Source organism: Neolamprologus brichardi, chromosome 10 (assembly GCF_056152115.1).
Source record: "Neolamprologus brichardi isolate AB-2024 chromosome 10, ASM5615211v1, whole genome shotgun sequence".
Lineage (NCBI taxonomy): Eukaryota > Metazoa > Chordata > Actinopteri > Cichliformes > Cichlidae > Neolamprologus > Neolamprologus brichardi.
Genome location: NC_142113.1, coordinates 16816009 through 16841014, shown reverse-complemented (window position 1 = coordinate 16841014; position 25006 = coordinate 16816009). Strand labels below are relative to the sequence as shown.

General features: G+C 39.2%; 1 protein-coding gene across 3 annotated transcripts in view; it reads left to right on the top strand.

Annotated features, from left to right (window-relative positions):
• cadm2a (cell adhesion molecule 2a) overlaps positions 1-25006 on the top strand; it is a 204891-nt gene that overhangs the window by 145599 nt on the left and 34286 nt on the right. For all 3 annotated transcript variants that reach the window (XM_006800055.3, XM_006800056.3, XM_006800054.3), the window contains 3 exons: positions 2194-2343; positions 16420-16572; positions 19827-19964. In XM_006800055.3, coding sequence (XP_006800118.1) covers positions 2194-2343; positions 16420-16572; positions 19827-19964 — 441 coding nt within the window. The remainder of the gene's footprint in view (positions 1-2193; positions 2344-16419; positions 16573-19826; positions 19965-25006) is intronic.

Sequence of the window (25006 nt, the reverse complement as noted above, 5' to 3'; positions counted from 1 at the left end):
AATGTGTGATTTTACAAACGGATAAATGTTTGAATTTAAAGAAAACAAGTGATTTTCACATATCAATCAGATTCCGCTGGAAAGACTTAAAAATTTGGAGCCCAAAATCAGTGAAGAAAGTTTGATCTTTTTGCATCGTAGTCAAAATGTATTAGAATCATAGCATAGTGACTATGTATCTTTTTACACACACACACACACACACACACACACACACATATATATATATATATATATATATATATATATATATATATATATATATATATATATATATATATATATATATATATATATATATATATATCTGATCATTTTCTGATATTACAATTCTGATGCTGTGATACTTTTGCAATTGGTTACTCCGTAAGTCTTTAGTGAAAATCTGAATGAGCGAGCCACATTTTGGAAACGCTCATTTTCCCCCAAGACATACGTGGCATTTTGCCATACTCATTAAATCACTCAATTCTTCCTTGTTTGTCATAAGCAGATAATTTGGAAAACAAACTCGTCTATTATATTTTAAGATATAAGTGAAGAGTTGGCAACACAACAAGCAAGCGACTCCCCAGACACATCTGCTGCGGTAATGAACTAAAATTATATTTTGCAAAATCTCACTCACAAAACATCATTGGTACCACCGGGTATGGCGGTTAACCATTAACTTCTCTTTGTGGCCACCACAAAGGAAACAAAATGTATCACACTGGGCCGCATGTCGCTCCACTGCGTGAGCGAAAAAAATGAGAAAAAGTAAGTGATTTAAAGAGAAGGAGTAATAAAGAGAGTGAGGGCAGGCGCAGCAGAACGGTAAATCGCTGGCAGATCATGCCTCATGCAAAACTTTCATGAATAAAACATATTTCTAGCCTCCCATAGCTCACATCCATTTTTCCTTCGTTTCCCTCCTCTTCCCGCTCTATCTCTCACACGCATGATTAACCTCGGGAGGCCTTAATCAACACTGGAAATGACCCGTGCTCCATGACTTACCTCTCGCTTCCTCTCTTTCTCTCCTTCACCTCACCTTCTCCTGTCTCCGCACATCCTTCGGCGTGGGTTTCCCCTGCCAGAAGACAAAACACCGTCTGCGGGTTTGTTTATGCTACCTGTGCAATAATTAACTTGTGTAAGAAAACTCTATTAGCAACGTTCAGTGGATATCGTGGCGTTTAAAATCTCACAAATTTGAAATATTTTTTTTGCCTTATATATGTTTTTTTTTTTCTTCAGTGTTTCCTAATCCTTGCCTGGGGAGGAATGGCGGTTTAAGACGTGAGAGTTAGCTGGGGATGAATAATCTTTCTTACCTAAGCCGTCATTCACACAGTCTTTAAAATCTGTCCTCCGGGGATGGGGACAGGGATAGATTTATGGTTATTATTATTTACTTGCTTACTTGCTCCCTCAGCCTTCACACTAAAGCGTACGCAAACACGCATGTACACCCACACGAGCAACAGTGTGAGCTGTCCAGAGTTCTGAAAACTGGCAGGCGGCTATTGATGAACTGGCTCCTGAAGTGACCTGTCCGTGGTCCTGAAAACTCCCTGTATTCAGCTTAGAGGTCACCCAGAATGATATCACTCAGTTGAGCTCTGCGATTCTCTCTTTGGATGCAGGCTTAACACAAATTAACATCCATGCATGCACACGAGTCCACAGAGAACAGTTTTTAATTGGTCTTCCCTGTGTAGCTAAGGTTTCAGGGTTGGTACCGCGGGCTAAATGCCTCCTGTGTGTTCAATGTTAGGGTCCAATTTAGCACACAGTAGTGACTGGCCAGTCTGCCTGAACATTTGCTTTGTAATTAGGCTGTTAAGCTTCTTCTTCTTTTTTTCAAACACACAAGACATTTTTGTTCTTCCCTTTTCTTCCCTAGTGAAGAGCTGATTTACTCCTCCGGTGATATTAAAGTATTTTACTTATTTTTACAAGCATCCTTATCAAACAGCTGGATAAAAATCGAATTCCCCAGTTTACCTGCAGAGCTTCTTATTTTATATCGCCGTCCTTGTGCTGAATTGAAATTCATCAAGAGAATTTAATTACCAAAGCACCCTTACAAGTTGAGCAGTCGCATATGTGCCATCTGTCTGACTCTGTCTGCCCCTGCAGCTTTCTCTGTCCCCCACCTGATGCATCCACATCTCCTCTTACACGTTTCTCGTTTGTGTCGTTTTGCAGGGATAAGCGGACAGTATCCTCTGGTTCAGAACGTGACTGTGACAGAGGGTGGGACAGCAAACCTGACCTGCCGTGTGGAGTTTAATGACAACACCTCCCTCCAGTGGTCAAACCCAGCACAGCAGACCCTCTTTTTTGGGGACAAGAAAGGTGAGTTGGAGATGGAGCAGACACCAGCCACCACATGACAGATCTGGTCTTTAAAAGTATATGTTGGGCTTGCAGAGGAATGCATAAACGGGATTGAATCCTTTTTTGTTGTTGTTGTTGTTGTTGTTGGTTGGAGATTGACCTAAAAAAAACAAAAAATCATACTTTTTCTGTGTGTCTGTCTCTGCTGTGTCTCAGCATCTGTCCCACATTTCTCGAGTTGGTGTTTTCATGTCTTTGCAGCATGTTCTTTCACAGTAAGGAGAAACAGATACACTTGTGTCCCAGCTGCTTTTCATGATGTTTTTTTGCAAAGCTTCCCTCTGTGGATGTGTAGTATGCCGTTGTTATTACCCTTTTACTTTGTTACTGTTCATCCTTACACACATGGATAGACACACATCGCTACAAAGAAGCCGTCAGTGGTGAGAGTAGATGTGACCAGCTCTATTTTGAACAGTATAACCAGTGCTAATTATCACCTTCCATTTGCAGTTTAAGGGCTTTAGCTTCTCTGTCAGTTTGTGTGCAGTTTGTTTTGCTTCACTGTAACAGTTGTCTGTGGTGAATGATTGGAAAGTATAACTGAATAACGTAAGTGGGGGTGTAAAAACAGGCTAGTGCATTTTTCATTCATCCTATCTGGCATTTCAAGCACAAGCATGATCAGTGCAAACCTTTGATCAGATTAACCACCGCCAATAAAAAAACTGATGTGGTGGATCAAATCCGTTTTTATTTTCTATAACCCCTCAATCTAAATTTAAAACAGTGCTTAAAAGGTTTAAATTGATGTTCTGGTCAAGTTGGAAGATCAGATCATCCCTCACGTTCTGTTGGCGCTTAGGTCGTACCAGCATCAGCGTCTGCAGCACACAGTATATTAGGAGTGATGCAATATTGTTGGCTCGTGTATAAGTGAGAGCAATAAAGTTGTTGCTGATATTCAAAGACTCATTTTCACATTTTGTGGTATAGCCTTCATCAGCAGAGCATACATTGCTTTAGTATCCAGTTAGCTATTTAGCGGTACATTTTTCCGCAGGTATTACAATGGGTTCTCGGACCCAAATGACTGTCGTATAACGCAGAAGCGAACAAAAACACTTTGGAGCTACAGTGAAATTTCATAGCACATAAAAGCGTCAGCGATGAAAGCCACATCTTTGTGAGAAGTGCCTAAAGAGTGACAAGCAAAAAGTACAGACTTCACTTAAAGTGCGTGGGCGAGGGGCGTGTTTAAATCCAGTTTAATGATTTAAAAATGTTGAATAGGAGAGATTTCACACTTTTTTATAATAAGAGGTGTTAATATCCGTTTAATCAAACTCGTGCTTCAAATGTATGGGTTTGTAAACATTTTGCAACTGTGAGGATATGCTGCAGCGTACAAACAGAGGAGAGAATGTTTAGCGTTTTGTTATATAGGACTTTAACAATCTCATCAACACATCCCACTTTCAGGGAAGAAACAGCCTGGGAGTGATGTGTCTGCAGAGAAGATTCAAAGCTCTGTATAAATAACAGTTTATATACCAGAGAGCTGCATATTCCCACACAGACATTTCTCCATTAAACAAATGCAAGCCCTCGTTATCGTTCACACATTCACCGACGCACGCAAACGCAATATCCCGCGTGAATACACAAACTCTAGGTGTGGCAGGAAACTGCCATTGTTTTAATGGCTAATAAGTACAGAGGGTTTATTCCTGACCTTTTACACCATCTTCAGTAGTGTCCCCATAAAGGGGATTCATGGGCCTTATTTAGTTGGTTCATGGCTGCTGGAGTGATTGTGCCCTGCGCATCTCTCAGCTGTATTATTTGAGTGTAATAGAGTATGAATCACACTCTCTTGTAAGTGTCTGGATTAAGCACATATGGGATTTACACAGTCTTTTTCCATTATCCCGCTGCCCACTGGGCTTCCTTGTCCGTTTGGGTGTTCATGCACTGTACGCGTGTGTGTTTTCTGTGTTGTTGTTTGTATGTATTTTTGCATAGGGTAACTGAATGCATGCATGGGGCAAAGCATTTCAATTTTCAGTCATTCACGTTTTCACTTACCTGCCTTTTTTCAGAAAGAGCAGCGGTAAAAAGCTGCATTGAACATCAAATTCAACAGGCGATGTTCTTTGCAGGTTATTCCATATCACACCAGGGGTCGGGCTTGGGGGTCTATTTCATGGCATTTCCAGTGCAAGGCTCTATGATTGGAAATGAAAAACCAGCCAAGGACTTTCTTATTATCAGAAAAGCAGGGGGATGCTACTAAGGCTCCAGAGCTGTGTTGCTGTTTCGGTTTGGGTCTGTATTTGTGTATGTGTGTGTATGTGTGCTTTGGGAGTTGTCTTGCTGAACGTGGCAAATTCAGATGCACATGCTGATGGGAGCACAGAGATGGTGAGTGTTTCCAAAGTGCCACTGGCAGTGTGTGAAAGGAAAGATGTCTCAGCTGCAAACGCCTTTGAGCACAGTAGGTTTCAGATTAATTTTCCTTGCTGCCTGTTGGGAAGAAGAAGATGGGGATTAGGGCAAGCACACAGTTGCTCAAAAATACAACCCCAACTCTGCAACTTTTTGCATACTTTGCTATGTCACAGTGGTTGAAAAAACTATTTTTCCCTCCGTCTCTTAATGTACAAGATATTTTCCATGCAGTTTAGCATGTACCTTGTTTGAACCTGCAGGTTTACGCCGTGTAAACGTAATTCTTCTTTAAACGTTAAAGGTCTATTTCAAAGTCAGCTACCGTAAATATCATTGTGATGAATTGTGGTTTTCTCCCCACTCTAATTTAAACCGAAGGAATCATTTCAGATTTCCGTATTGATGCGCGTCTGTGCAACAGGTTGGTGACTTTGCACCACACCTGCATGAGCACGTGTCGAATCACAAAAAAACGTCACTTGCATCCGGGGTTAAACCCAGTCACAGAGCATTAGCATAAACATATTGCTTTTGGAAAGACAAATGCAGCAACTGACTCCATCGCAGTCTTTTGAGTGGTGCCGGTTTCTCAGCTGTTGTTGTTTAATGTCAGCGCTGAGATTCACCTCTAAGACATTTAGTCAGATGAAAGAGACTCCTCTTGTCTCCCATCCTCTCAAAGGTGCTGGCTGTGAAGAGTTGTTTGAATTTCAAATAAGTCATTGTCCCGAATGTAGCCAATTTTGTCCTTTCCGTCACTTACCACTAAGGGACTTAAGCTGTGCTTTGACAGTGAGAGAGATGAGCGCTGGGCAAGAGGGATTCTCTCTTTTATAAGATTCAAAAGAGGCTAATATCTCCTTACAAATTGCTCTTTTGGTTGACTTGATAATAGCTTTATTTCCTGGATGGAGAAATTCTGCAATGGCCCATAATTACAAAATATTCGTTATTCCCATACTAGGAAGAGCCTATGTATAATTACTTTCCAGGCTAAATTTGCAAGCCTATTTAGTGGACTCATCATGTGTGAGCGCTCGCTATGGTATGACATTTAAATCACTTACTCAACATGGTTGCTGTAATTCGCTAACCCTTTTACATACCATTTCTTTTTTTCTTTTTGAACACCCACATGTGGGTTTTCATTTTCAACCTACTTCCTTGATTCTTTTCCCTTCCCTTTAATTATCTGTCCACCCCTACCTTCCAGACTATGGCAGGATCATGGTTTACCTGTCTTTACATGCATCATAAAGCGTTTCCCTGCAGCATAAACTTGGCAGAGCTGAATACATTATAGTTCTGTTCAAAATGATACTAAAGCGGCAGGCCTTTGTACTGGGAGCTCTGTGGCTGGAAAAGATGCTGCACATATTTCTCCAGTAATCTAATTAGTGGTCTGATATTTGGGTTTAGGTCATGTTGTCTTTGGACAACCCCCAGGAAAAAATAGTGACATGCCTTGCTGTGTGGTGGTGTAGTATTTCTTCAGGGTCAGAAATAGTACGCTTTATTCTGGAACTGACATCACTTATATTTGCTTGTTTATTTCCTGAAATAGTTTCTCAGCTAGATAAGCGTGCACAAGTACAGGGAAACTATCGTGTTACACTATGAGAAGATTTTTATTTTAATTTTTTTGCCATTTTCACCTTCACTGAGTAGATGTGGCAGAGGCAGGAAATGTGAGGACAGCGAGCAGATTGACATGCAGTAAAGGTCTGAGTTCAGCGTGAATCAAACCAGGGACTCTTAAAGATCCTTAAAGATATTTGCACCCATGTGGCATTCACTCTGAACACTCAGCCATTGAGTTGGTCTGTTTACAGTAGAAAAAGATAAAAATGGATTTTACAATAATAGTTCTCAGAAAAAAAGATCTAAAAGAAACATCTTTTAGATAAAAATACCATTGAATGCCGTTCTTTTTTATGTAAATGCTACAGATTCAGCAAATCCTCATGAGTGTATTAGTTATGAATATATAGGCACTGAAATTAGTTTGACATCTTTCCTGCTAAATGCTTTATTAATGCTTAGATTTTGAGAGATTAATGCAAATTTTAAAGCATTTTTCATGCTCTTCAGTTACTCTGGTCTTGCCTCATGCTGCTTAAAAGGCAAACTGACCATTAAAAGGTCACGCTGTCTTTGTAACTTCTAATGCAGTGTGAACTCGGGGAGCTACCTGAGTCCCACGCATATGTGCTGGCATTTTAGAAGAACAGTCAAATTAAAAATTGCATTCTAAAAATGGGCAAATTTTTCAGATCTGTTTGCTACAGAGGTTTTTTTTTTTTTTTAGCATTTTTTGATGTAACTATGAGCAATAGTTTGTTAATGGTTCTTGAAAAATGACCAAGTGCTGAGTGCACCTGTGGTGGTGTCTATGCTGTGCTATTTGCAGATTGATTGAATCTGTTTAAACATTAAGATTAGTGTTATGGGTGAACAGCTAAGGGCCAACTGCTCATTTTTAGGCCCCCAAATTGCTGAATATGAAACTATTCAGGTCCTAAGATATCAAATATTCAGCTGTCTGAATCAATTTGCTGGCTGTTTGTGGTTGTGTGAGCGTGTGTGTCTGTGCTTGTAAGCCCATATATACGTGTGTGCATGTGGAATGTCAAACCTTCCACCTCCCCGGTATGCAACCATGAAAGCTTTGATGCATTCAGAGTATCTGTGCCTGAGCAATTTAGGGGGATAGGCTTTTAAAAGTTTTCCAAAGTAAATAACAAAATAAGAAATGCCTGACAGACTTTTTATTAAACAGATAGCAGAACTTTCTCTCAAAACTTAATCTTAGCTAGAAAGTTTAACTTTTGAGACAGCTGTCTTTTTTCCCCCTGGTAGAGTACCTCTATGAAACATCCTTTCATATCGGGCTGAAGATTGGTACGGTGTTCTCTCTGATAGAAAAAAAACTTGACTGTAAATCTCCAAAGATCCCTAACAAGTCCCCTTTCTCCAAGACAAGGACCATAAAACATGAGAGGAAGAAAAAGAAGGAAAAGGAGATGGAATGTAGGCCTTGGTGGGATAAAGGAGACGAATTAAGGAGGCATTTTATTAGAGCTTTCAGATGCAGTTATCACCTGTGAAAGAAACAGGCAAACTTTTTCTCTGACCTTGAGCATTCTGCGTCTTCTCTCTTTGTCATTTCACTTTGCGCATGTCTGTGTTTGAATGTAACATTCAGCTTTTGATTTGAAAAAAAGGGGGAAAAAAACCCTGCTTTTGTTTGCAGTGCACTTAGACGTGCATGCAGGTATTCTAATTAAAAGTAGTGTTCTGTATAGTTGTCGCTGTGGATTGGAGAAACTGGTGTCAGACAAATGTCATTTCTGCTCGTTCTGATGTAAAACAGGCTGAGGTGAGAAAGACAGTGCACTGTCAAATGAGGCAACAGATCCAGTTATTACTGTCTTTATTAGTAGAGCCACTTATCATTCACAGGGTGTAGAGAAGAATACTGGAGGCAAATGGGAATAATTACCTCACACTTATAGTGTCAGGCTTATTCTTTCTCTCTTTAAGGAGAAAGTTCTGGAGTGCAGAATTGGGAATAGGAAATAATTTCTCTCTCTCTCATTTCTTTTTCAGAAAAAGAAATCCATTTTTTAAACTGCAGCCTAAAATTAAGAGTTGTTTGCAGGGAACCTTTAACACTATAAAAACAAGGATACGACACTGCGGACCTTTTCCACTTTCTTTTAAATGCTTTGCAAAGTCATTTTGAAGGATAGCTGTAAAAATATGTAGCACCTTATAGACACCCCGCTCTCGAGCTGCTGGGGAAAATGTATTCCTCTGCAAAATACAGTAGAGTTTATGGGCAAGAGCTGTCTCCTCGCTGACCCGCTTCTCACAAGGACTTAATGAAGTAGGGCTGGCGAGGGTGTCCCACTGAACTCGACATGGCAGGTAGAGACTGATGAAAGAAAATCATTTCTGTCACAGGAAAAATCTCCACAAGCCAATTACTCCATAGAGTATGGCACATTTTACATTTTAAAAAGCCAGTATTCCACCGAAAGCTATAACAGGTAATGGAGGCTGAGGAATGCCTGAGATAGAGAATATACATTAAGCAATTCAATAGGCATTGCATTCTGTTTGCTTTTCCCTATCAGTCCCTCACACACACACATTCGCGCAGACAAATTCAAGTCCCCAGATGGGTTGTTGACAAGGAAAAGAGAACAGTCACATCCAGACACAGGCGGCTGAATGTATATTCTGAAATTTGCACTTTTCTCATTATAAAACTGTGTCACTTGAATGAACAAACACCTGCCAAGGTTCCATACTAATACATACTGTCCCTGGATAGATGAAGGGACAGGGAGGTAGAAGGAAGGAGGGGGTCAGTGGAAAGAGGGAAAGAAAGGGGCAGAAGAGGGGAGAAGAAAAAATATAAGGAAGCAGTAAAATGTGCAAACATGACAGGTTAAAAGTGAGTAGTTTGAAAGTCCCGGCTATTATGTGGACTCTGTATGTCCATACAATAAACACGTGTCTAATGTAAAACAAAAAAAAAAGGTAATTACCATCCATTTACATACACGTTTCCTTACCTGCCATTTTTAATGGTTCCTCAGAGCAACACAGGAAAACTGCTACAGTATGTATGCAGTCTAATTTGATATGTGCTGGACTGCAGTTGCACACACACTGTGCATGTCACCATATATAAACAATTTGCTGGCATGCTGTGGTCATCTAGTGTGATATTTGCAATTTTAGTGAGGCTCACCTCACCTAACATATTGATGGAGCACAAACCCATCAGCTGTGTGTGGAAACAAACTTACTGTAGGGTTACCCTGGTGGAGCTGGACAGAGCTTTGAATACTCAAGCCGTCTATTCTCTGTGGGAACAAAGGAAAAGTGATTAAATAGATACCTTTTAGTTTCACTGTGGTAACACATTTTAAAGGTGAATGCTGACTATAATGCAGGTTTGGGTAAGACACTGGTCGGACTGTGCCATAGTCAGATTTGGATACTTAACATGTATTGTGCCATTGCTATTTTGTGTTCTTAACTAATTATTAAAGTCAGTTTCATAGCAAAACCAGGAGGTGAAAAATGTCCATGACAGGCAGATCATACCTTATGTTTTGAGCTTTAATGGTGAAATGTAAAGATAATGTCAATAAGTGCAATAAAGGCTTCCCAACACATGTTAACAGATTAGAGGCTAAGAGGAAGAGGCGTCAACACCGCTACTCCACCTGTTTATATTAAAATGTTGACCAAAGGTGGTAAATGTTTGTCTGAACTACTGAAGATGCACTATTTTAATTGAATCTGTTATTAAGGATCAAAAATTAAAATTGCACAGAACAAACAGAGCCTGTTTGCCTCCATACACAGTTTCCCACCCATAATACAAATGTCACTTCAAATATTTTTTTTTTTTTTTTAAATATCTTGCACCTTCTGTCTGTGCGAGCTTTGCTTTGTCCTAGCTTTCCATTTCAAAGATGCGCTTTTCTTCTCAGAGTCTTGGAGCTTTGGTGTTACGGCCGTTTACTGTTATCTGACGTCACAGCTGCATTCATGGGAACCTCAGCATGGATGCTGTTCTCAGCCTGAGGCCATCAGCGGTTGTAATTGGATGTAGAGAGAATCACAAAGTTGGGCTCAGTGATCAAAAAAAAAAGTGGTTGTATTCCGTCAGTAGTTATTGTGGAATACAAATCTGCCACTCTTTGATGTTGACAACAACACCGTCCTCCACGAACACATTCAGGGCTGTCGGCACTAATGGTCTATAATGGATGGCATGCAGCTGCAGCACCTTCGCAGACAAATAGCAAAGGATGCATTCCATTTCTCCACTCTCTCTGTCAATATACAAGCTTTCATGTGAAAGACTAGTGGTCGACTGTTTGTTCTACATGCTGTGGAAAAATGTATGTCCTGTGCACTGTTTATGTCTGCGTCTGTTAGCTTTTATGTTATATAAATCATGTATAATTAGTATATGAAATGTGAACCCTAAATAAAATCCAAATGTTAAGAAATATAACCTACATTAATTGGGTGTTTCATCCCTTAATTGTATCCGTCTCCATCTGGCGAGCCAGAAGTTGATGTTGTAATGATGCGGTCACATGAGCTTCTGGCCTCTCCTGCTTACCCTAACCCAGTCAGCGCTCTTCTCCCAGCTCTGCCCTCTGAGAGATCTTGCTCTTGGTCTTCCTAGAGCTAAGTAGCTTCTCCCCTGCCCTGATCAGCTGGGTGGATGGTGCTGATGTCCCAATGGGTTTGCAGTTTCATACACATCTCCTGCTCAGAGATATGTGCCAGATCCAGGAGGACCGTCTCTCTTGGGTAAATGACATATTGCAACCTGACAAAGGTGTGGGCCAAGATGCTTTTGTATCCACAGAGGATGTCTCAATTCCCAAATGTGCAGGTTAGCTGAAGGGAAGGGTGCCTCAAACTACACTGATAGAAACAGTGAAAACATTTCTCCAGAAGCCAGTTTCACTGCCTTTGTCCTTTGATTGTCATTTGCCTTCTGCGACCCCTATAACTCAGACTATCTCTCTAATCCTTCCCAGTTAGGTAGTTAGGTAAGCATTTGGACAATAGCACAACATTTTAGTGTTAATTCAGATAATACTAAAAGTATTAACTCTTTAGGAATTAAAGTCGTTGTTATAAACAGCCTTTTCAGGAGGTCATTGGACGAACTAACATAATTTTAAATGCTTTTAAATGGTTTGTGTTTAACACTTGTGTTGAAATGCTTTGCAACCAGTGACCACTCGAAGTCCAGAACCCATGGACGTCAACAAATGTTGTGTTTCCTCAAATTCAGGCCTTTAATGCTGCCTGTCTATATATTTTTCTTCAATAAGTGAAAAGCATGCTCTATTGGGCTGAGATCAGATGACTTGGTCTTTGAGGAATATTCCAATTCTATTCTTTGAGAAACTTGTTGGTTTCTCAAAGGTTTAGGTCATTATGGCTGTGCATGGTAAAGTGCATAATGGACAGTGAAGTTTTAGAGTATTTGGCTGAATCTGAGCAGAGAGTATAGCCCTCTGTAAACCTCCAAATGCATCCTGTTTCATCTGCCAGCAGTCAAATCGTCAGTAAACACTAGTGACACTGTAACACTTCCACTTGCAGCCATACATGTTCATGCCATAACATTGCCTTCACCGTGTTTGACAGATGAGGTGATATGCCTTCATTCCGCTACAAGTTCATTTTCGTTTCTTCTGTCCAAATCTTTTTAGAACTGTTTTGTTTAGGAAAATTCAAATCTGGCCATTCTGTTCATGTGCGTTACCAGTGATTTTTCTTTTGCTGTAAATCCTCCGCGTGAAAGCGTCACTGGATTGTAGACTCTGACAGTGATGTGACTACCTCAGCCTGAGATCGTTCTTAACTTAGTTAGATCATATGAGTGGGTTTTGGAAACTGTGCAATGATTCATTGTAGCTGTCTTCTGCTGTCTTTCAGGATGTTTAGTGTTGCTGATCAGCCTGCGCATTCCTTCCTCTTCTTCTTAAAATGTACCTGATTGTTGATCTCTTTGTTTTGGATTGTCAGCCTAATGACAGCCTCTCTCATTTACATAAACATGTGTTTGGACCTCATATTGAGAGTACAAGTGAAAAAAATAACCTGAGAACAGGCCTGACCATGACAATGACTTGCCAGTTAGATGTCCACTTTTGATTAATTGTTTTTGGGCACTGGTATAAAAGTGGCTTTAATTCTTAAACAGTGAATTTAGTTTTGTTTACAACCTTTTTTAAAACTTCAATTACTTTAAATTAATTTAAACTTTAACTATTTTATTCTTTAAACTTTTGTTAAACTCCCCTTGATTAAATATGAAAATCTTTATGTCACACGTTGATTATTTGATTTACAGTCCACTGTATTGGTGTACAATGCTAAAATTACAAAAATCAATGGAATCATTGTCCAAAAACATATACACCTTACTACATTTCTAGATAAGACAGACTTTATTTGTAACTTGCTGATCAATTGGTCTGATTATGGAAGTGGGACTGAAATCTAAGGGTATTTTTTACTGTTAGCAGTATCCTTAACAGCTATGTTATGATTTCATGGCTATATATAACAGCTTTCATGTTTCTAAACCCAGCCTGAATCCCCTCCTTCCAGGGGGCTCAGGATGATCCTGCTTTTTGGCATCAAATCTATCCTGATCTTTGCCTGTAACTACTGGAGGAACACATGACTAGATTACAAAATCCGGATTATGTATCAAATAATAAGAATCATATAAATTCAGCATTCGAGGAGTATTTAATCGTCTTTCTCCATTTCTTTATCAAGAGGTGATTGACAGGATTTTCCCACTGATTCAATCACGTTTTGTTACAGCTGAGTCACTTTACAATTAATCGCATTTATTATAAATGTAATGTCATCACAGCAAGTCAAATCATTCTCATTACTTTGCTTAAGTAAACCAGCAAATCAGAAAAGTCTAGATGCTTTTCAATGAACTCCTCATGCCCCTCATTCTCTCTCAAATCAAATCTTAGAGTGGGGATTTCGAAGAGAGGACAGGATGAAGGCAGAATTGTATCGCGACAGCAAGCGAGCCAGCAACAGTAAATGTATTTCCTGACATTTGCCTGCTCGTACTTCCTTGCCCAAAGCAAATAAGACAACAGTTGAACTGAAGCATTGTTTAACTTTTACACATTCACAGGTTAGTGGAGCTGCCTGAGTAGACAGAATGAGGTCTTAGGGTGGGTGGAAAGAGAGAAACTGAAAGACTGACAGAAAGATAGATAAACAGAGACAAAGAGCAGTGTTTGTCGGGATTTAATCCATATTTGCCTTATTTTATTTGTTGGGATAAAGTCTATGCATTTGTTTGTATAGTTTGATGACACGTGACAGGAATCCTATCTGTTCAGGAGAGCTTTAACCATCAGCTGAACTGGCAGCGTATTAGACTGAAACTAATTCTGTGGTCTTGCATTAACGGGCATGTGAACTCATACAGACACTCACAGAAACAGCAGTGTACTGTCACTACACTGGAGCCTACAGATATGTCATGTGCTCATATCAACTTGTCATGTCTGCTCAGGCTCTGTACACAACGTGTAGCGATAACCGGTGTTGTGAAGAACGGGAAAGGACAGAACAAATGCAATAATAAATGAGACAGAGCAGCTGTCGCTTAGCCAAACCGATTACAACACTTTCGCCATCGACGGTAGATGTTTAGCCTGGAACCCACAAAGCAAAGCCTTCATGTCTTGGCAGACCAAATGACACAGCATTGCTCACTGACATTTCTCTTTATTTTTCAGCTCTGTGATCACAGCATGCACACATAGAAGCTTCCAAAATAATGCACCTAGAAAGGCTAGAAATGTGCCACTGTCTGACATTTACAAAGGTACAGTTTCCACTACGTATAGATTATTACCTGTGCAACACCGAATGCCTTCTGCTTCACAAAGTTTTAATGAGAATAGAAGATGAGCAAATTTTTCACGAGTACTGTCACGGGAAAAACTACGCGTAAATCCCCAAAATTATTATAGTGTACGGTTTGAAAAAAATGTTTTGCAACACATAGATTATTACCATTAGACTTTCCAAAGTTATGAGCAATTATCTGGGCCAGTTTTTCTGTTCTTTGTTACACGTATTGTGAAAATTCCCAGAAGAATTGTTTGGTCCAGGTTCATTTTGGTTATACATGAAATCTTTTCAATTCAGATTTACAATATCCCCAGTACCATTGTCTACTGGGCCAGTAGTGTGAGGCAGTACAATTATTTCTTACATCTCATGTTTTCATGCTCGGATGCCCATCAGCAAAAAGAGTAACATATTGATGAACTGTAAAGAGTGCAACTATCCAGCTTTGCAATAAGACGCCAGCTGAACCAGTTAAATACAAAGAGAGCGCCAGCTTCTTTCAAAGAAATGAGGCCTGATCTATATCTTAGCCTTATTAAGGTGCCTATTAAAAATATCTAATTATGTATTACTCCATTAATAAATTCGAGTGACTGGGAAATTACATCCATCCATTTTCTTAACCACTTATATGTTTCAGGATAGCAGGGGAGGGCTTGAGCCTATCCCAGCTATCATAGGTCACCAGTCTATCGCAGGGAAATTGCATCCATCTCTAGTAAAATTACATCTGCTGGTCTAGCTGCAGGAATATAACAAAATACACTGTATATTTTTGCCTTACATTTAAAAGATGTTTCACCTAGTATTGCGTAGTATATAAAAATTAATTAAAGTTTGGATTGGAGTTTGAAGAAAGGCTGAAAAGCTTAACGCTTTATGATGTTATAATTGATGTATTAGATACCTTGGGTATCATTTCTCATAATTCTGCCAGCCAGACTAAAGTACTCCTCAAACAGACTGTGTAATAGCTTTTACTTTTCAACCCTATCTAGAGAGGCAACAAAACCCAGAGTGTTTTTTTTTAAATTATCACAAGATACAAATACGCTTTCAAAAGCTGACATGAAAGAAAATGTAAACATCTGTACAGAAATAGTCATGCTATCATTCTGTTCTTTCTTTCAATCCAAACATACTAAGTCACTCATGCACACACACTGTACTTGAACAAGGGGAGTTCTGAGTCACTTTCATGGAGATTAAAAGCAAAGTAGCCTTGGCTGCTCATATTAAATAAGGTTTTAGAAAGGCATTATACTAGCAAAAGGAAGGCTTGACTAAATCTTCCCGACAGCCAAGGCCACAGAAACAGCAGGAAAGAAATTTCTGCACACTTTATAGTTCACACAGCCTTTTTTTTTTAATTGCAAATTAGTGTGTCGTTTTTCGACTGCTATTTCCAAGGTGTCGACGAATTTTATTTAATTTTTTTTTTTATTTTAGCACACGCTCCCGTCCTATCATAGACGTGAAGTCTAGTTTGAAGAGCCCTCTTGTATCTTTAAACTCGCCATTCAATCACAGCAAATCTATTTCTACTTGCACATCTTGCCAAATTCTCATTAAGCCTCACTCTCTGCCTTTTATTGCAATATTGATCCCCACTGCATTCGGTTATGTCTTTTGGAAGATTACATTTTCATATAAGTAAATGTCTGCAGTGGTTTACAGCAGTGAAGGCTGTGTGGTATAGTTTAATGCGGTGGTTTGCTGATGCATTCACTTTTAAAACTAATGGAAGAAAATCAATTTCATCAGTACTGATAGATGATTTTATAGAGAAGTTCATCTAGGATTTGCATTAAGTAATACCGAGAGCAGATGTCAAAACTTTAGGGCTTCTGCTGTTGTTTTTTTCAGAACAAAGAAAATGTTTAGAACCAAATAACAGGCAAATATTTTTTTCTTGTTTGTTTTTTTTCCAGATGAGATGATTCTAGATTGGTTAATCTCTCTCTGCGTGCTTTTTAAACTCTCTTTCTCTCTATCTGTGGATGCAGTTTATTCCCTATATGGACATTAACGCTGATGCATTATAAGAACCACCGTTCAAATATTACAGCCTTAAACCCTGTACCTGTCACCGCACTGTAGAAGTCCACAAGTTTCTCCCACAGCTGCTAGTTTACAGTTATTTGAACATTTTTCTAACTATCTGCCTCTGGTTATCTGTGTTTCCAGCTCTAAGGGACAACAGAATCGAGCTTGTGCGTGCAACATCATCAGAGTTGACCATCAGCATCAGTGATGTCACGCTGTCTGATGAAGGCATGTACACCTGTTCTCTCTTCACCATGCCTGTCAGAACGGCCAAAGCTTACCTGACTGTTCTGGGTGAGTACAAAATCCAAAGCAAAAGCAAAAAACTCTACCTCAAATGAAAATTTCATAGATGGATGTTACAGCAGCTCTAATGTGTGTAAAATCTGTAGTAAAGTGATCTAAGTACATGTTTTTCCTCTCTCTCTCATTTGCCATGGCTAAAAAATAATATATATACTTTTTTTAAAACTATGAACGGTGTTTTAAAAAATAAAAAAACAGCTTCCAAATGCAACACATACCCTTTAGGTTTCCTTTTACCTCAAGCAGAAATTGTCGATTAGTGAGAAAAAGATGAAAGAAAGCAAAAAAGAAATTGCATACCTTACTCAGATGTCTCGAGTGGCTGTATATCCATTTCTGCTCGTGAGGTTGCTGAAGATACAAAATGCTCCAAATGGACTTTCTTTTTCACTGAGTCTCAGGAGCTTTTCAAATCCAGTAATAATAGTTTGGAAATAATTTGCAAATCTGACTCCCCATTTGAAATCTTTATATAAACATATATAATTATTATAATTCACAAAATGAAAATAGTGAAATTGTCGAGTATAGCAGTATTTATGTGATTATTTTGTGAATTTGTTGATTTCAGAAGATTCGGAATTACTAGTGATACAGCATAGCTAGATTTTGCAACCTTACTGGAGCCTTGCTTTTCTTTTTTGAGGCTATCAGCTTATTGGTTTGCTGTGATGCTATGTTGTTAGAAATAGCCTGTTGCTTATGCCTGCAAATGCAGATAAAAAATAGTGTACACTGTTAGTACCTCCCTCCCCTTAGCAGTGTTTGTGTTGTGATCATGGCCTCACGCAAACATTGTCTCATTTCTTGCCTCTGGGCTTATTATCTTGCCAATTAGTTTTTGCTAATCTTAATAGATGTGCTTGTGCACTCCAGGATCATTAGCTGGCTCTCTGTGTTAACAAGCATTCTGAGAATTAGACATTAAAGGCTACTGCTCAATAAGAATATGGAGAAAATCATTTTGCAGTTTTGAACAATAGTTAATGGTGCAAGCTAGAAAACAGAGAGGGTGATTTAATAAACACACCAAATAGTCTGGGGATGGCCTGGTTTATCTGCCACTGCTTTGGGACCATAAGCACTGGGGACGAATAAAAGAAAACACTGAAAACGATTTTGGAAAAAAAAAAATTGTAATACTACAAATATGCAAGCTTCGCATTCAAATGATTTGGTGCTTGAACAAAAATATCTGCTCATCTGTTGCCAGTGTGTAAAGCTGATGAGAATGTCACCAAGGAAAGTAGTGTTCAACCTTTTACCTGATGGCACTCTAATGTTACAGATATTTTGAGATAGAGTTCAGCCTACAGGTAAAATAAATGTCTGTAATAAATTTCATAGCAATCCATCCTATAGTAGTTGAGACATTTCTCTAAAAAATGTGAAACTCCTGAAGGTAAAATGTCTGTGAAGGTTCTCAGTCATCCAGGTCATCGTAGTCAAAGGAGCTTGCAAAGAAAAGCGTCTGGACTTCTTTAAGTTACTCGAAACTCTGGCTGATTGGGACCCACACCCAGTTCCACACCTTGGCTCAGGCGATTAGAGGATCATCAGGGGGTCCTTTTGTCCCTCTGTGGGGGGACACTCCCACTAGGGTTATATCTGGGACTCTCCACCATTTGACCTTAGAACTGAAGAAGCCTCTCGGATGAGAGGTGAAACGTCTTCAAGTAACTTAAAGAAGTCCAGATGCTTTTCTTTGCAAGCTCCTTTGACTCCTGAAGGTAAAGTAAAAGTAAGAGCTCTGAATAATCAGGAATTCATCCACCAAGGGCCATCAATCTAATCTTTCTTAAGTCTGAGTCATCAAAGTAGCAGGTTTACCAACAGACTATTTCTGGAGCTTAACTATGGGATGCATCATTAGCTGCTAGCATTGCCACTAATACGGCTAATGCTGATGCATGACTTGATGTGCTTAGTATTCGATCAGTAATTGAAAAAGTATGCAAATGTTATCAGTAAAGGATATTACCTTTAGCTCTAAATACCTTATGATGGACCTTAATTCTCAAACGCTTAAAGGAAATGCATATATATTTATGTGTTGATCAGCATAGTAAGCACTGTAATCACACACCACCACAGAAATTTGTGGAAACAGTGAAATCCAATTTCCCTATTTTCCATGTATCAGAAATTGAGCTCTTTTCCTGCGTGTTCAAAACTCGGCTTTATAGAGAGAGGGTGTAAAGCTGTACAGCCTATAGCCACCCAAGGGGAACGTGACTGTACACGATGAACAATGCACTTGATCTGCTTTTATTCAGTCTGGAGGAAAATCCTTCAAATACTTTTCTGAGTCAACCCTAAGCAATTTGCATTAAAAAAACAGGCGCTAAATTGTGCCTCTGCCGAGCAGCGGCTGTTGTTGGGATTACGTATGCAGTTTGCGCCTTCAAACAAATGAGAAACATAAAACAGGAGGACCTTTAAACTGTGGCAATAAACCTTACAGGAGGTGGTGAGACGGACAAGGCAAGAGTCAGTCAATGGCATTGACTGACAGAACTTTCAGTCACTCAGCCGGAGGCAGACTTATTGCTCATTGACAGTGGAAGGGCAGACACCACACATTTAAAACACTCATTATGGGAAAGGCCAGTGATTAACATTTTCTGTAAATAGTAATGGCCTTGTCTGCGGTCACAGCCTTGTCACACACAGACCTACAAAGCATACTATTTGTCAGCGTACAGTTTTTCCTTTGATTGATGTGATGATATTTGGGGTTTTATGTTTTCACGGGAAGTGTAGTAGTGAATAAAAACCCCAGGAAAAGCTGTGGAATTGTTCTTTGGTTGCACATTGATGTGTTTTTATGTATTTTCTAATTCTGCGAGCATCAAAAACAAAATTCCTCTCTGCCTCATTGTATTTGTTTTGCAGCAGAGTCAGTGTTTTATGACCTGGAAAAACCAAAGAAACAAAACTAATGGTGAAAAATTATGTCTCTTATAATTTGGTTTGACCTAGCAGTAAAGCAGGGAATGACCCAGTGGTTAGAAAAAAAATCCACCCACCCATGTGCCAGCACGAATCTTCTGTGATGTACCGTCGAGCATGTCGCTGCTTGGTGAATCTCTGTAGTCTGCTCTCTAATCTCCCTGCAGGTGGGAAAGCTAGGGGGGCGGGTGATTTCCAATAAGGCATACTAATATTATTGTTGTATAATGACACCCTGCTGCGCATGAATTAGTTCTGCCATCGCTGTGATCTCCATTTCCATCCTTCAGGTGTGCCAGAGAAGCCAGAGATCGATGGCCTGACAAAGCCCGCCATGGAGGGAGACCACATCACTCTGACCTGCATCACCCAGGGCAGCAAGCCCGCCGCTGACCTGCGCTGGTTCAGGAATGAAAAGGAGGTCAAAGGTATGTAACGTCATACCTGCGTTTACATGTGCATCACATCTATGGGTACTGTGGCTAGAAAACATGCCATCATGCAAGCAATTCTAAAAATCCCAATCAGAGTTGGTGAATAAAAAAAAGCACGTTTGCTTTTGTATTCACCAAAAACAGGCTGATGATTCATTCGCTTTTGTTAAAAAATTCTGTTTTTTTAAAACATGATCAACTTATTTTATCAAAAATGTAGGCTGTTCTCTGTAAATTAGAGTAAAACAAAATGTCACTTTTTTATAAATGAAACTATTTTGTTACTTTCTTTGTATTCCGTACCTATTAGCTGTGCTCTAATAGCATCACTTTCTGTAATTGGTATCTGCTGATTTACTGATATTTTAATACTCCCCAGTTAGCCCCACGGTGATCTCTTTGGAAAGCCGTCTCGCTGTGTTGTCAGATACAAAAAATATTGGCTATCACATTTCACAATGGCTTGTGATTGTGCTTTGTGATAAACAAACGGAGCAGAAATGTGGCAGAAAGTACTCATTTGTATTTCACAATGGATTTAAAATTGGTATTTTCTTTTTCATAAAACTATTGCCATAAAACTGCCGCTTTGGATGTCTCTACAGTGTATTCTTGTTCCGAACAAGTTGTTTCTAATAGAGCAGATTCAGCATGTGTCCTCTGGCCTGAGACCGATACATTAACCTCCCTTGTTATTAGAGGGCTGTTCTAAATCTCACTGACTGGACTACATACCTCATTTCCACCCTGCTCCCGCTCTGTTCTACTTGATGAACCGTCCGCTTTGTAATTGAACGAGACAGCGAGAGGGGGAGAGAGAAGGAAGGAGAGGAGAGAGAAAACTGATAAAAGAGATTTGGACATGAAATGATGAAATAAAGTTTTTCAGGGAGAGGAACAGATGCAGTTGTGTATCAAATAAAGTATATAACCCAGTTGGACAGACTGTCACAGATCATCACAGCTGAAGAACTCTTACAAAGGTTTCTCTGTTGATTCAGAAGGCAGATTAAAGTCAGATATCAAAATGCAAATTGCCCTTTTTCTAATTTAAATGACTGCTGAATTGGATTGGAAATCACACATTGACTTTTTAACTGCCAGAAAACAATGCAAATTTCTAGGAAGACGCTGTCAAAATCTTTGTATAACCCAACAGATCACTGAAACCTAATAAGAATAACAAGCAGGCAGGTGTTACACATTCTGAATACCCAATTAAATGTAGCAGAATAGGCTTTATGAGAAGGATTTGGGATGCGCGAGACAGAAACTCCCCAACATTAATTTCCCTCCTAATACAAAGGATTAATAAACCACATAAAATGTTTTTTTGCCAATGCAAAGATAATTTTTTGTCTTATTAACTCGGCATATTAATACTTTTATTTCGGCAGTCGCAGACTAAATTAGTTATGTCTGTCATGTCTCTGGCACATATTTCTTCTTGTAACTAAATGGGATGTTTTTTCTTTATGTGTATTTTTTAAAATGACTTTATCAATAGATGCGTCTGCTGAGACACCTTATAAATCACCTGGTAAAGTGCAGAGCATGCTAACTTCTTTAATTATTATAATATTTAACATAAACATTTAAAGTAAAATCACATTCTTTCAATTAATGTTGTTGTTTGGGTTTTTCTTTTTACTCTTTTGTAATTTTACCCACTACACTTAGTATTTCTTTTGTTCCCCTTCCAAAGAACAAGCATATAGCATATAACAGATTACAAACTAATTAGCAGGCTGAGTATTTTTTCCTTGCAGGCTTATTGTGTCTCTACGGGTGATTATTGCTACTCCCAGTGGCCAACTACTGAGAGAAGAGCTCCCTGTAAGGCACTGCTAGCCAGGACATTATGTTCTTTTAATTTACCACAGAAACAGGTAGTCAGTGATATCCTCTGTGGCTTAAAGTAGAGAAAATCTCAAGAGGATATGCTCTCTCATTAAGGTCAGATGCTATAATTTGCTGCTGAACATGGGCAACCGCTGTCTTTATTTCAATGCTTTAACAAGTGTATAACAATATGTTGTTTCTAAAATGTGCCCCAGAGCCGCCGTTTATAAAGCAGAACCTTGAGACAAAATATAAATGTCAGATTGGAAATTTGTTGTCAGACCCGCAGTTGGACTCGTCAAGAATTTTAAATCCCAAATGATGTTTTGCCTACGCTGAATTTACTGAAAAGCTCCCTGAGTTTCTGCCGCTACACCCTTTCCACCCATGTTTAAGTCCAGACAGCTCAGACTGCTATCTGGCTTTAGGATTTTCTATGGTGCAGACATGCGCTCAGATAAGACTAAATCAATGCTGGTTTTCTACACAGTTTTAAGCAGATATCATGTTTATCTTTCATTTTAATTACTTTGATGATGAGATTGAATCTGTGTCGTCGCTTTTGTTCGGAAATGCTCAGAACGAGGTCTCTCCTAAAACGAGCTTTGTTAATCTCGCACACTGGATCTGAGCGAAGCGATTTACCAACACCTGAAAAAGTCACCTCTAACCAAACAAATTCGTGAATAGTAAATAGAAAACTTTGAAGAGTGCTGGTCTCAAAGGGGAAAAACACATGGATCCCTTCGGTCTTCCTTGACAAGTACGTGTCCGTCCATAAAGAACTGTTTCATAAAAAGCTGACAGATTTCAATATTTTGAAAATGTTATGTTTTGTAAAGATAACATAAAAAGTGTTCCAAGTTTTAGTTTAAACAGCATGGTTGTCTTTTTTTGTTTTCGTTTTTTTAATTAGATGCCTGCAGTGTAGTTGCTTTCTGCAATTTATTTATCAGACATATTCAGGACATGTTTGGTTCAGGGAAAAGCCAGCGCTCAACAATATGATTGACACAGGCACATTTACATATTTAGTTCTGCTTTGTCAATCACTAAAGCATGTCTGCCACTAACTGGACCATTTCTTGTACAAATAAGAAGGTGTGAATGGACCCAGTCGGTCTAACTTGTTATATATGACACCTTGTTATATAAGACACTGAAAGGCTGCTGCCATTCACAAAACATTACAATATATTTATTTCCTTTTATATATATATATATATGTATATATATATATATATATATATATATATATATATATATATATATATATATATATATAAAGAAACTGTGTTGCATTTAAATGGTTAAAATGAAATGAAACCAATAGTATGCCTCTGATGGCTGGTGGTCTGGGATGTCCTCTAAAATAACAGGCTAAAAAGAAAAAAAGCACCTAAAAGCAAGCAAATAAAAAACAGCATGTGTTAATACATGATGTATCTATGCACGTGTAGGTGGATTGGAGTGCACTTCAAGTGTTCATCATCCTGACAGGATCAGGGTGTGTTCAATGTGAAAAGCCATCTGATTGTGAGCGACCATGCTGGGAATAAATGACAATTGTGACATATTGGTGTGGGATCTGGGGGAATAGAGAAGATTATATTACTGGCAGAGCCACTGGAGCAGTCCATCACCCATTCACATGCAGTTAACAGACACCCTATGCTAAATGTGGGTGTGTACATCTTTGTATACGTGCGTGCCTGCATGAGCAAAACAGACAGATGGAGCAGACAGCGTGCATGTAAGGACATAAGCTGGTGTGTGTGGAACGGAATCCAATATTCTTATTTCTCAGTCTCTTTGTCCCTCAGATCCCCTCAGTCCCCACCCAGTAATGATATATTTCTATCTCAGTTACACACCATAACCCAGTGAGACCTCTTCCAATATCACCACATGTAGAAGTTGTTTACACACCGCTGAACCAGGGGGAGCTGTGTGGAGACCAAGCAAGACGGAGATGAAATGAATATTTATTTCAAATAAGGGTGGGGATGTTCTCTATCAGACTAGCATTATCATACTCTCTGACCTAAACTGTAGAGGTTATTGCTCCATCATGTAACGCAATAGCTCTATTCCAAGGGGGCTTAAGGGGAAAAAAACACAGAGATTTGATTCAAATTTGTTTGCACTCGCATCCCTATTCAGTTGTCAAACTTGTTAGAGAAGGACAAGGTCTGAACACTATTTAAGGTCATTGCTTACATTGCGACACTATAACTCAAATACTGCTGTCTGTATTCATTTATGGTTAATTGTCCAGAATTTGGTGCTACTCACTATTCGAACATTCGAATGGGGTTGAAAAGGTGAAGGGAAAGAAGAAAAAATGTGAACACTGTAAACATTCCACTATGAATCAAGTTCAAGAATTTAAAGAAGTTTTGCAGTTAAAAGAAAAAAAAAATACACTTTTCAGCTGCTTGGGCAGTGTTAGACAGCTTTGCACAATACATAAAAAAGTCTGCGTTGGGACTACATTTATACTATCCAGCTCCCCGGGGTGCTGCGGATCAATGACCATTAAAGATGTAATTTCAAGATGGCTCCTGCAAGTCACGGTGACATGAATAAAAGATGCGTTAGATGCACACACAAAAATACCTCTTTACCCTCTCTATCCTGTTACATGTGCGCAACAAAGTACTTGCAAACACGCACATCTGACATATGATCTGTGGAAATCTGTTAGGTTTCTATGTTAATCAGCATTAAGATACAGGACTCAAATGGACAAAGAAGATGTTCCACCTGTTTTGTTATTTTACAATTTAGGTGAGTTTTTTTTCAAAGCTTTAAATAACAATATGTAAGTGCAAAAGGTTTCCTTTCTTCTTTCCTTAGTCTTTCGTTGAAGGTATATCCGACTCATCCTGTGAGTTTGAGGTTAACAGATTTAGACTTGCGCACAGAAGTAGAGATCATATTGCTACGCCCACTGTCTGTGCCCATTAAAAGCCACGTCCTAGAGGTGGAGCACCTGTCCATTTTTTTTAAATGTCAAGACACTGAGACTGACCAGACCGCTCCTTCTGGAGTGGAAAACCGTCTTCACAAATCCGCAGTACACGCTTCTTCGCTGTGAATGCTCAGGGAGTTTCATGTCAGAAAGGACATTATGATACTGGTCTGCCAGGCAGTGATAGGAGGTCTCCTAACATTTAACAGTGCTCCCCCCG